At 46.9% G+C, this 10,721-nt stretch overlaps 1 protein-coding gene and 1 long non-coding RNA gene across 3 annotated transcripts; both read right to left on the bottom strand.

The window, feature by feature from the left end:
• Positions 1-613: 613 nt before the first annotated feature.
• On the bottom strand, positions 614-3,322 carry LOC146054261 (uncharacterized). 2 transcript variants are annotated; one of them, XR_014468189.1, is made up of 4 exons: positions 3,047-3,322; positions 2,767-2,880; positions 1,934-2,037; positions 614-936 (listed from the first exon to the last, which is right to left on the bottom strand). It is a non-coding gene; the product is annotated as an uncharacterized LOC146054261 (long non-coding RNA). The 2 variants fall into 2 exon arrangements; XR_014468188.1 differs by lacking the exons at positions 2,767-2,880; positions 3,047-3,322 and adding an exon at positions 2,202-2,293.
• A 5,529-nt stretch (positions 3,323-8,851) lies between these two features.
• On the bottom strand, positions 8,852-10,714 carry LOC146054262 (uncharacterized). Its single transcript, XM_083168064.1, has 2 exons — positions 9,037-10,714; positions 8,852-8,926 (listed from the first exon to the last, which is right to left on the bottom strand). The coding sequence occupies exons 1-2, from the start codon at positions 10,702-10,704 to the stop codon at positions 8,852-8,854; spliced, it is 1,743 nt and encodes a 580-aa protein (XP_083024190.1). The 5' UTR covers positions 10,705-10,714.
• Between the last annotated feature and the right edge of the window lie 7 nt (positions 10,715-10,721).

The raw sequence follows: 10,721 nt of genomic DNA, 5'->3' as shown, positions 1-10,721 counted from the left end.
AGACATGGGCCAAGGTCGAAATTATTGTATGTCGACATGTGTTTTTTAAAGCCAAATGTCGACATGTACACAGTTGGAGTTGCACCACAGCCCCTGCAATTGCTTTCTATGATTCGGACACGGTGCATCGTTACACTCGGCACACTTTGATTCTCCCGCCACGCCATAGTGGATGGTAGGGCATAAAATACCGCCTGTAGGCACAAAAAACCTATGTCGACCTAATGACTGGCGGCCTAAAACCATGTCCACCTTTAACCCGGTCGACCTTCAGTGGTCTCCCTAATGATTGTCCACCTAAGTGTTGTCTAATAATGATATATAGATGCAGGAAACTGTCATCTATATATCATTGAGTAATGACTACACCTGTGCAGCAACCATCTGGTCTGGAAACAAAACTATTGTTAGCTTTCGATTCATATACTTGGCTAACCCTGATCTATGTAATGACAGTACACCTTAATATATAGAGAAAGTAAATCACACAGTGTACAATAATCATAATCCCAAAAAATTTTATATAGTTAATATTAACTTAATAACCCACTTTTTTACATTATATATCTCATATCAATCACTTACAATAATCAAAAATATACCCAGACACATGTAAATTGATAGAATTGCTTTTTATTATATTACATTTATATCAAATATGGGTGCAATTTTATTATATTCAAGTCATTTGAAATCAATTATGGCATCTTTGTTGTGTAACCTTTAACCATAAACCGCTAAAGACATACATATTTATAAACATTGTTTCATTCTCATTAATGTGAGACATGCAGAATAAGTACTCGCTATATAACAAAGTGTTAATAATAATAATAATAATAATAATTATGGTTCGGCATTTGCTTTCAAAACTATATTCAATCATTTTTTGGCATCATGTATTTCATATACTTCATTTCTTCTGTAATGTATGAGCTGCAAAACAAAAGAGAAAGTAAATTACTGCTTAACTTGTGCATTAATACTTGATGGTTCTTGTCCCAAATTTCTACACGCATATATAAATGGTACGTCTGAGGACCAATCTTTCAGGCAGTTTTCTTTGTGATAGTCCCTTACAGATGGGTGGTTTACTCATGTTTATTTGCAAGACTGCGAATTCGCAGCCTTGCGAGTCCACCAAACCCCGCCCGGCGAAAGCCCCCCCCCCCTTAAACTGAGTCTTCATCCGATCAGCTGTGAATTTACATTTTGCATAGACATCAATTCGTATGGCTCGGGTAACCACCTACATCTTTCGATGGTCACCGACTATCGAATGATGTTTAGCGTGCACGCATATAGAAGTGACTTCAGTTACTTACATTTGTGTGCACACTGGCGTGGATATAGGCGGGCAGCTGACACAGTGATGTCAGCTACCCGCCCCCCACACCCGCATCACTGCCTCATTACCATGAGAACACCCATGCCCCCGCCCATCTCCTACCCCCCCCCCCAGGGTGCGTGCACGCATCATACGCCTGCACATGCGCAGATACCCACAGACGACTATCATTGATAATGCGTGTGAATGCACGCAGTACCATATTGATCTGAAGGCCCATTATCCTGTCTGGCACTAGACACACCACTGTATTTTAACACTGGTTTTAAAAATTAACATTAATTCCCTTATTCAGATCTGATTTGAGTGTTTTGGAAATGCCATCTAAATTTTAGATTAAAAATAATGCAATCAGCATTTACCCTGCACAGAAACAAAACACCAATATAAATTTATACATGTTACATATGCCCCACGGCACTGCACATGCTTTTACCCATTTTTGGAAAAATATTGTACTTTGATCAGATCTGAATAAGGCCCTAAATGTGCTCACATTGACATTGCTAAATAAATAAATATATATGTGTGTTTTTTTTAAATACAACAAAGAAAAAAAAATTATAGGAAGTAAATCAAACTTACCCAATGTGTCATCCTTTGATAGCCCTATGCCAGCCTCCTCATTGTCTTCTCTTCCCAGGCTGGACCCTTGCACGCTTCTGTGCCGACGTCTTCTCCTGTTTCCTCTGGATTTGTCGTGATGGACGTGAAGCAAAAGGAAAAAAAAACAAGTAAGTTCATATCTACTCCTGCCAGGTTCTCTTCTACCTCTGACCCTCTATACTTGCCAAGCCCCCTTTCCTACAAAAAGTGTACCCTCTTTGCTTGTGTGTTGATGCAACAAACTTACCCGATTCAGCTCCCTTGATAGCCCTACGCCAGCCTCCTCATTGTCTTCTCTTCCCAGGCTGGACCCTTGCACGCTTCTGTGCCGACGTCTTCTCCTGTTCCCTCTGGATGGTCTTGGCTTGAAGGATGCAACCCCCCCAACAAAATCTAAGTTATTTATGGGCACTATAGTATCTTGTTTAAAAATTTGTCCCTGTTACCATCTATTTTTACCTTTCCCTAACTCCCCCTTTCCTACAAAAAGTGTACCCTCTTTGCTTGTGTGTTGATGCAACAAACTTACCCGATTCAGCTCCCTTGATAGCCCTATGCCAGCCTCCTCATTGTCTTCTCTTCCCAGGCTGGACCCTTGCACGCTTCTGTGCCGACGTCTTCTCCTGTTCCCTCTGGATGGTCTTGGCTTGAAGGATGCAACCCCCCCAAACAAAATCTAAGTTATTTATGGGCACTATAGTATCTTGTTTAAAAATTTGTCCCTGTTACCATCTCTTTTTACCTTTCCCTAACTCCCCCTTTCCTACAAAAAGTGTACCCTCTTTGCTTGTGTGTTGATGCAACAAACTTACCCGATTCAGCTCCCTTGATAGCCCTATGCCAGCCTCCTCATTTTCTTCTCTTCCCAGGCTGGACCCAGGCTGGACCCTTGCACGCTTCTGTGCCGACGTCTTCTCCTGTTCCCTCTGGATTTGTCGTGATGGACGTGAAGCAAAAGGAAAAAAAAACAAAAGTAAGTTCATATCTACTCCTGCCAGGTTCTCATCTACCTCTGACCCTCTATACTTGCCAAGCCCCCTTTCCTACAAAAAGTGTACCCTTTTTGCTTGTGTGTTGATGCAACAAACTTACCCGATTCAGCTCCCTTGATAGCCCTATGCCAGCCTCCTTATTGTCTTCTCTTCCCAGGCTGGACCCTTGCACGCTTCTGTGCCAACGTCTTCTCCTGTTCCCTCTGGATGGTCTTGGCTTGAAGGATGCAACCCCCCCAAACAAAATCTAAGTTATTTATGGGCACTATAGTATCTTGTTTAAAAATTTGTCCCTGTTACCATCTCTTTTTACCTTTCCCTAACTCCCCCTTTCCTACAAAAAGTGTACCCTCTTTGCTTGTGTGTTGATGCAACAAACTTACCCGATTCAGCTCCCTTGATAGCCCTATGCCAGCCTCCTCATTTTCTTCTCTTCCCAGGCTGGACCCAGGCTGGACCCTTGCACGCTTCTGTGCCGACGTCTTCTCCTGTTCCCTCTGGATTTGTCGTGATGGACGTGAAGCAAAAGGAAAAAAAAACAAAAGTAAGTTCATATCTACTCCTGCCAGGTTCTCTTCTACCTCTGACCCTCTATACTTGCCAAGCCCCCTTTCCTACAAAAAGTGTACCCTTTTTGCTTGTGTGTTGATGCAACAAACTTACCCGATTCAGCTCCCTTGATAGCCCTATGCCAGCCTCCTTATTGTCTTCTCTTCCCAGGCTGGACCCTTGCACGCTTCTGTGCCGACGTCTTCTCCTGTTCCCTCTGGATTTGTCGTGATGGACGTGAAGCAAAAGGAAAAAAAAACAAAAGTAAGTTCATATCTACTCCTGCCAGGTTCTCATCTACCTCTGACCCTCTATACTTGCCAAGCCCCCTTTCCTACAAAAAGTGTACCCTCTTTGCTTGTGTGTTGATGCAACAAACTTACCCGATTCAGCTCCCTTGATAGCCCTATGCCAGCCTCCTCATTGTCTTCTCTTCCCAGGCTGGACCCTTGCACGCTTCTGTGCCGACGTCTTCTCCTGTTCCCTCTGGATGGTCTTGGCTTGAAGGATGCAACCCCCCCAAACAAAATCTAAGTTATTTATGGGCACTATAGTATCTTGTTTAAAAATTTGTCCCTGTTACCATCTCTTTTTACCTTTCCCTAACTCCCCCTTTCCTACAAAAAGTGTACCCTCTTTGCTTGTGTGTTGATGCAACAAACTTACCCGATTCAGCTCCCTTGATAGCCCTATGCCAGCCTCCTCATTTTCTTCTCTTCCCAGGCTGGACCCAGGCTGGACCCTTGCACGCTTCTGTGCCGACGTCTTCTCCTGTTCCCTCTGGATTTGTCGTGATGGACGTGAAGCAAAAGGAAAAAAAAAAAAAAGTAAGTTCATATCTACTCCTGCCAGGTTCTCATCTACCTCTGACCCTCTATACTTGCCAAGCCACCTTTCCTACAAAAAGTGTACCCTCTTTGCTTGTGTGTTGATGCAACAAACTTACCCGATTCAGCTCCCTTGATAGCCCTATGCCAGCCTCCTTATTGTCTTCTCTTCCCAGGCTGGACCCTTGCACGCTTCTGTGCCAACGTCTTCTCCTGTTCCCTCTGGATGGTCTTGGCTTGAAGGATGCAACCCCCCCAAACAAAATCTAAGTTATTTATGGGCACTATAGTATCTTGTTTAAAAATTTGTCCCTGTTACCATCTCTTTTTACCTTTCCCTAACTCCCCCTTTCCTACAAAAAGTGTACCCTCTTTGCTTGTGTGTTGATGCAACAAACTTACCCGATTCAGCTCCCTTGATAGCCCTATGCCAGCCTCCTCATTTTCTTCTCTTCCCAGGCTGGACCCAGGCTGGACCCTTGCACGCTTCTGTGCCGACGTCTTCTCCTGTTCCCTCTGGATTTGTCGTGATGGACGTGAAGCAAAAGGAAAAAAAAACAAAAGTAAGTTCATATCTACTCCTGCCAGGTTCTCTTCTACCTCTGACCCTCTATACTTGCCAAGCCCCCTTTCCTACAAAAAGTGTACCCTTTTTGCTTGTGTGTTGATGCAACAAACTTACCCGATTCAGCTCCCTTGATAGCCCGATGCCAGCCTCCTTATTGTCTTCTCTTCCCAGGCTGGACCCTTGCACGCTTCTGTGCCGACGTCTTCTCCTGTTCCCTCTGGTTTTGTCGTGATGGACGTGAAGCAAAAGGAAAAAAAAACAAAAGTAAGTTCATATCTACTCCTGCCAGGTTCTCTTCTACCTCTGACCCTCTATACTTGCCAAGCCCCCTTTCCTACAAAAAGTGTACCCTTTTTGCTTGTGTGTTGATGCAACAAACTTACCCGATTCAGCTCCCTTGATAGCCCGATGCCAGCCTTCTTATTGTCTTCTCTTCCCAGGCTGGACCCTTGCACGCTTCTGTGCCGACGTCTTCTCCTGTTCCCTCTGGTTTTGTCGTGATGGACGTGAAGCAAAAGGAAAAAAAAACAAAAGTAAGTTCATATCTACTCCTGCCAGGTTCTCTGACGAATCTCTAACCCTGCGAAGAAAGCATGAGGCAACTTACCCTCTGCCGCAGCACTGGAAAGCCTTATGACAGCCCGTCGTCTCTTTGCAGACTGGACCCCTTGGTGCTTGACGAATCTTCAGTGTGGCAGAGGTGCAGAGCCTTCTTGGACGTTATATCTGAAAGAAAGTGTGAGTTATTGACTAAAGTTTTCAACCCTCTGCTATCTGTCCCTTACCCTACATCACTCTAACCCTGCGAAGAAAGCATGAGGCAACTTACCCTCTGCCGCAGCACTGGAAAGCCTTATGACAGCCCGTCGTCTCTTTGCAGACTGGACCCCTTGGTGCTTGACGAATCTTCAGTGTGGCAGAGGTGCAGAGCCTTCTTGGACGTTATATCTGAAAGAAAGTGTGAGTTATTGACTAAAGTTTTCAACCCTCTGCTATCTGTCCCTTACCCTACATCACTCTAACCCTGCGAAGAAAGCATGAGGCAACTTACCCTCTGCCGCAGCACTGGAAAGCCTTATGACAGCCCGTCGTCTCTTTGCAGACTGGACCCCTTGGTGCTTGACGAATCTTCAGTGTGGCAGAGGTGCAGAGCCTTCTTGGACGTTATATCTGAAAGAAAGTGTGAGTTATTGACTAAAGTTTTCAACCCTCTGCTATCTGTCCCTTACCCTACATCACTCTAACCCTGCGAAGAAAGCATGAGGCAACTTACCCTCTGCCGCAGCACTGGAAAGCCTTATGACAGCCCGTCGTCTCTTTGCAGACTGGACCCCTTGGTGCTTGACGAATCTTCAGTGTGGCAGAGGTGCAGAGCCTTCTTGGACGTTATTTCTGAAAGAAAGTGTGAGTTATTGACTAAAGTTTTCAACCCTCTGCTATCTGTCCCTTACCCTACATCACTCTAACCCTGCGAAGAAAGCATGAGGCAACTTACCCTCTGCCGCAGCACTGGAAAGCCTTATGACAGCCCGTCGTCTCTTTGCAGACTGGACCCCTTGGTGCTTGACGAATCTTCAGTGTGGCAGAGGTGCAGAGCCTTCTTGGACGTTATTTCTGAAAGAAAGTGTGAGTTATTGACTAAAGTTTTCAACCCTCTGCTATCTGTCCCTTACCCTACATCACTCTAACCCTGCGAAGAAAGCATGAGGCAACTTACCCTCTGCCGCAGCACTGGAAAGCCTTATGACAGCCCGTCGTCTCTTTGCAGACTGGACCCCTTGGTGCTTGACGAATCTTCAGTGTGGCAGAGGTGCAGAGCCTTCTTGGACGTTATATCTGAAAGAAAGTGTGAGTTATTGACTAAAGTTTTCAACCCTCTGCTATCTGTCCCTTACCCTACATCACTCTAACCCTGCGAAGAAAGCATGAGGCAACTTACCCTCTGCCGCAGCACTGGAAAGCCTTATGACAGCCCGTCGTCTCTTTGCAGACTGGACCCCTTGGTGCTTGACGAATCTTCAGTGTGGCAGAGGTGCAGAGCCTTCTTGGACGTTATATCTGAAAGAAAGTGTGAGTTATTGACTAAAGTTTTCAACCCTCTGCTATCTGTCCCTTACCCTACATCACTCTAACCCTGCGAAGAAAGCATGAGGCAACTTACCCTCTGCCGCAGCACTGGAAAGCCTTATGACAGCCCGTCGTCTCTTTGCAGACTGGACCCCTTGGTGCTTGACGAATCTTCAGTGTGGCAGAGGTGCAGAGCCTTCTTGGACGTTATTTCTGAAAGAAAGTGTGAGTTATTGACTAAAGTTTTCAACCCTCTGCTATCTGTCCCTTACCCTACATCACTCTAACCCTGCGAAGAAAGCATGAGGCAACTTACCCTCTGCCGCAGCACTGGAAAGCCTTATGACAGCCCGTCGTCTCTTTGCAGACTGGACCCCTTGGTGCTTGACGAATCTTCAGTGTGGCAGAGGTGCAGAGCCTTCTTGGACGTTATATCTGAAAGAAAGTGTGAGTTATTGACTAAAGTTTTCAACCCTCTGCTATCTGTCCCTTACCCTACATCACTCTAACCCTGCGAAGAAAGCATGAGGCAACTTACCCTCTGCCGCAGCACTGGAAAGCCTTATGACAGCCCGTCGTCTCTTTGCAGACTGGACCCCTTGGTGCTTGACGAATCTTCAGTGTGGCAGAGGTGCAGAGCCTTCTTGGACGTTATATCTGAAAGAAAGTGTGAGTTATTGACTAAAGTTTTCAACCCTCTGCTATCTGTCCCTTACCCTACATCACTCTAACCCTGCGAAGAAAGCATGAGGCAACTTACCCTCTGCCGCAGCACTGGAAAGCCTTATGACAGCCCGTCGTCTCTTTGCAGACTGGACCCCTTGGTGCTTGACGAATCTTCAGTGTGGCAGAGGTGCAGAGCCTTCTTGGACGTTATATCTGAAAGAAAGTGTGAGTTATTGACTAAAGTTTTCAACCCTCTGCTATCTGTCCCTTACCCTACATCACTCTAACCCTGCGAAGAAAGCATGAGGCAACTTACCCTCTGCCGCAGCACTGGAAAGCCTTATGACAGCCCGTCGTCTCTTTGCAGACTGGACCCCTTGGTGCTTGACGAATCTTCAGTGTGGCAGAGGTGCAGAGCCTTCTTGGACGTTATTTCTGAAAGAAAGTGTGAGTTATTGACTAAAGTTTTCAACCCTCTGCTATCTGTCCCTTACCCTACATCACTCTAACCCTGCGAAGAAAGCATGAGGCAACTTACCCTCTGCCGCAGCACTGGAAAGCCTTATGACAGCCCGTCGTCTCTTTGCAGACTGGACCCCTTGGTGCTTGACGAATCTTCAGTGTGGCAGAGGTGCAGAGCCTTCTTGGACGTTATTTCTGAAAGAAAGTGTGAGTTATTGACTAAAGTTTTCAACCCTCTGCTATCTGTCCCTTACCCTACATCACTCTAACCCTGCGAAGAAAGCATGAGGCAACTTACCCTCTGCCGCAGCACTGGAAAGCCTTATGACAGCCCGTCGTCTCTTTGCAGACTGGACCCCTTGGTGCTTGACGAATCTTCAGTGTGGCAGAGGTGCAGAGCCTTCTTGGACGTTATTTCTGAAAGAAAGTGTGAGTTATTGACTAAAGTTTTCAACCCTCTGCTATCTGTCCCTTACCCTACATCACTCTAACCCTGCGAAGAAAGCATGAGGCAACTTACCCTCTGCCGCAGCACTGGAAAGCCTTATGACAGCCCGTCGTCTCTTTGCAGACTGGACCCCTTGGTGCTTGACGAATCTTCAGTGTGGCAGAGGTGCAGAGCCTTCTTGGACGTTATTTCTGAAAGAAAGTGTGAGTTATTGACTAAAGTTTTCAACCCTCTGCTATCTGTCCCTTACCCTACATCACTCTAACCCTGCGAAGAAAGCATGAGGCAACTTACCCTCTGCCGCAGCACTGGAAAGCCTTATGACAGCCCGTCGTCTCTTTGCAGACTGGACCCCTTGATGCTTGATAGTGTGGCAGCCTTCTGTTGTAGTGCCTTGATGGAAAACAAAGTTATTTTCAAATGGAAATAAAATCATCATGCATAAGCATTATTCAACAGATTTATTTAACATACAAAAGTAAATAAAATATAATTAAAGTTACCTTTAGGTTAGGCTTGGTCATCTTTTCTTTTTCAGGGTCCACCTTTGGGGCTCTGCCCTCCTGGTCCACCTTTGGGGCTCTGCCCTCCTGGTCCACCTTTGGGGCTCTGCCCTCCTGGTCCACCTTTGGGGCTCTGCCCTCCTGGTCCACCTTTGGGGCTCTGCCCTCCTGGTCCACCTTTGGGGCTCTGCCCTCCTGGTCCACCTTTGGGGCTCTGCCCTCCTGGTCCACCTTTGGTTCTCTGGCCTGCTTCACCACCTTTGGTTCTCTGGCCTGCTTCACCACCTTTGGTTCTTTGGCCTGCTTCACCTCCTTTGGTTCTCTGGCCTGCTTCACCTCCTTTGGTTCTCTGGCCTGCTTCACCTCCTTTGGTTCTCTGGCCTGCTTCACCTCCTTTGGTTCTCTGGCCTGCTTCACCTCCTTTGGTTCTCTGGCCTGCTTCACCTCCTTTGGTTCTCTGGCCTGCTTCACCTCCTTTGGTTCTCTGACCACCTTGACCTTTGGAGCTTTGAGCGCCTGCTCCTTCAGCTGTTCTGTCTCTTTCTTGTCATACACCACTCTCCAATGAAGCTCCTCCTGTGCTGTGCCAGCCTTTGTCCTTTTTTGTCTTCCTGCCTTGCCCTCCTTTATGGCTCTAACCACCTTTTCCTTTGTTCCTCTGACAACCTTGTGCTCCTTACTTCCTGTGGCCATATGCTGCTTCTTTAAACTTGCCCGGTTTTGTTGTTCTGTCGTCAACATGTCTGTCAGGCGCATGCTTGCCGGTGTCTCCTGTTGTGCCGTGTCTTTCTGCTCCTTCTGCTGGCCTTTGTTCTGGTTTCCTTTAACCACTCCCCAAGAATGCTCCTCCTTGGCTCCGTCAGCCTTCTCATTTGCCATTCTTGCAGCAATGACCTCCTTTGTGGATCTGAGAACCTTGTCCTTTGGTCCTTTGAACACCTGCTGCTCCTCACTTCCTGTGGCAACATGCTGCTGCTGTTCTTTTTGCCGTGCTGTAATCAGCATCTCCATCAGGCACAAGCTCGCCTGCGTTTCCTGTTGGCCCATGTCCGCCTGCTTCTTCTGCTGGGTTATGTCTGCCTCTCTCTCGCTTTGTACTCTCTCCTCATTTTCCTTCGCTGCTCTGTTCCACATTTCTTGTGTTAATCGATCAAAGTTCTCCTTCTCTGCTCTGGTACGCTCAGTCTCCTCGGCTCTGACCCGCTCCGCCTCCTTGGCTCTGGCACGCTCAGCCTCTTCGGCTCTGGCACGCTCAGCCTCCTGTTGTTCTCTTTTGAGCCGCTCCTCCGCCGCTACATCTTCCCGTACCAGATCAAGTGCTCTATCCCAAACACGGCGGTCATGTGTTAGGGACTGCATCAACTGTCCTTGTGGTCTAGCCTGCTCCATTTGATCCCGTCTTTGATGGCTTTGGTATGCCCTTTCAGCTTCCTCTTGTCGAGCATACCAACCAGGATCAATCAATGATGTTGATGGTGAAGTTTGTCGGAGTCCACGAACTTGTGCGGCTGAAGATCTTTCTTCTGTCATCAGCTGAAGGCTTGTACAGATCATGCTGCTATTGGCATTGCACTGCTGCTGCCACATAAGCATGCACTGTAGAATCTGTTCCATGTGTTGACATTGCACTGAATGGTTGGCCTGGAAGTCAGTCAGTTGTGTACTCATTTGTTGCAGAGTCACCA

Source organism: Crinia signifera, unplaced genomic scaffold, assembly GCF_055691185.1.
Source record: "Crinia signifera unplaced genomic scaffold, ASM5569118v1 HAP2_SCAFFOLD_231, whole genome shotgun sequence".
NCBI lineage: Eukaryota > Metazoa > Chordata > Amphibia > Anura > Myobatrachidae > Crinia > Crinia signifera.
This window is presented reverse-complemented; position numbering and strand designations above follow the sequence as displayed.

Excerpts from the sequence above, each read along its gene's own strand:
- LOC146054262 (XM_083168064.1), bottom strand. The coding sequence starts at position 10,704 with ATGAGTACACAACTGACTGACTTCCAGGCCAACCATTCAGTGCAATGT. Across the intron at positions 8,927-9,036 it reads TGACCAAGCCTAACCTAAAG|GCACTACAACAGAAGGCTGC; the intron begins GTAACTTTAATT and ends TTTTCCATCAAG.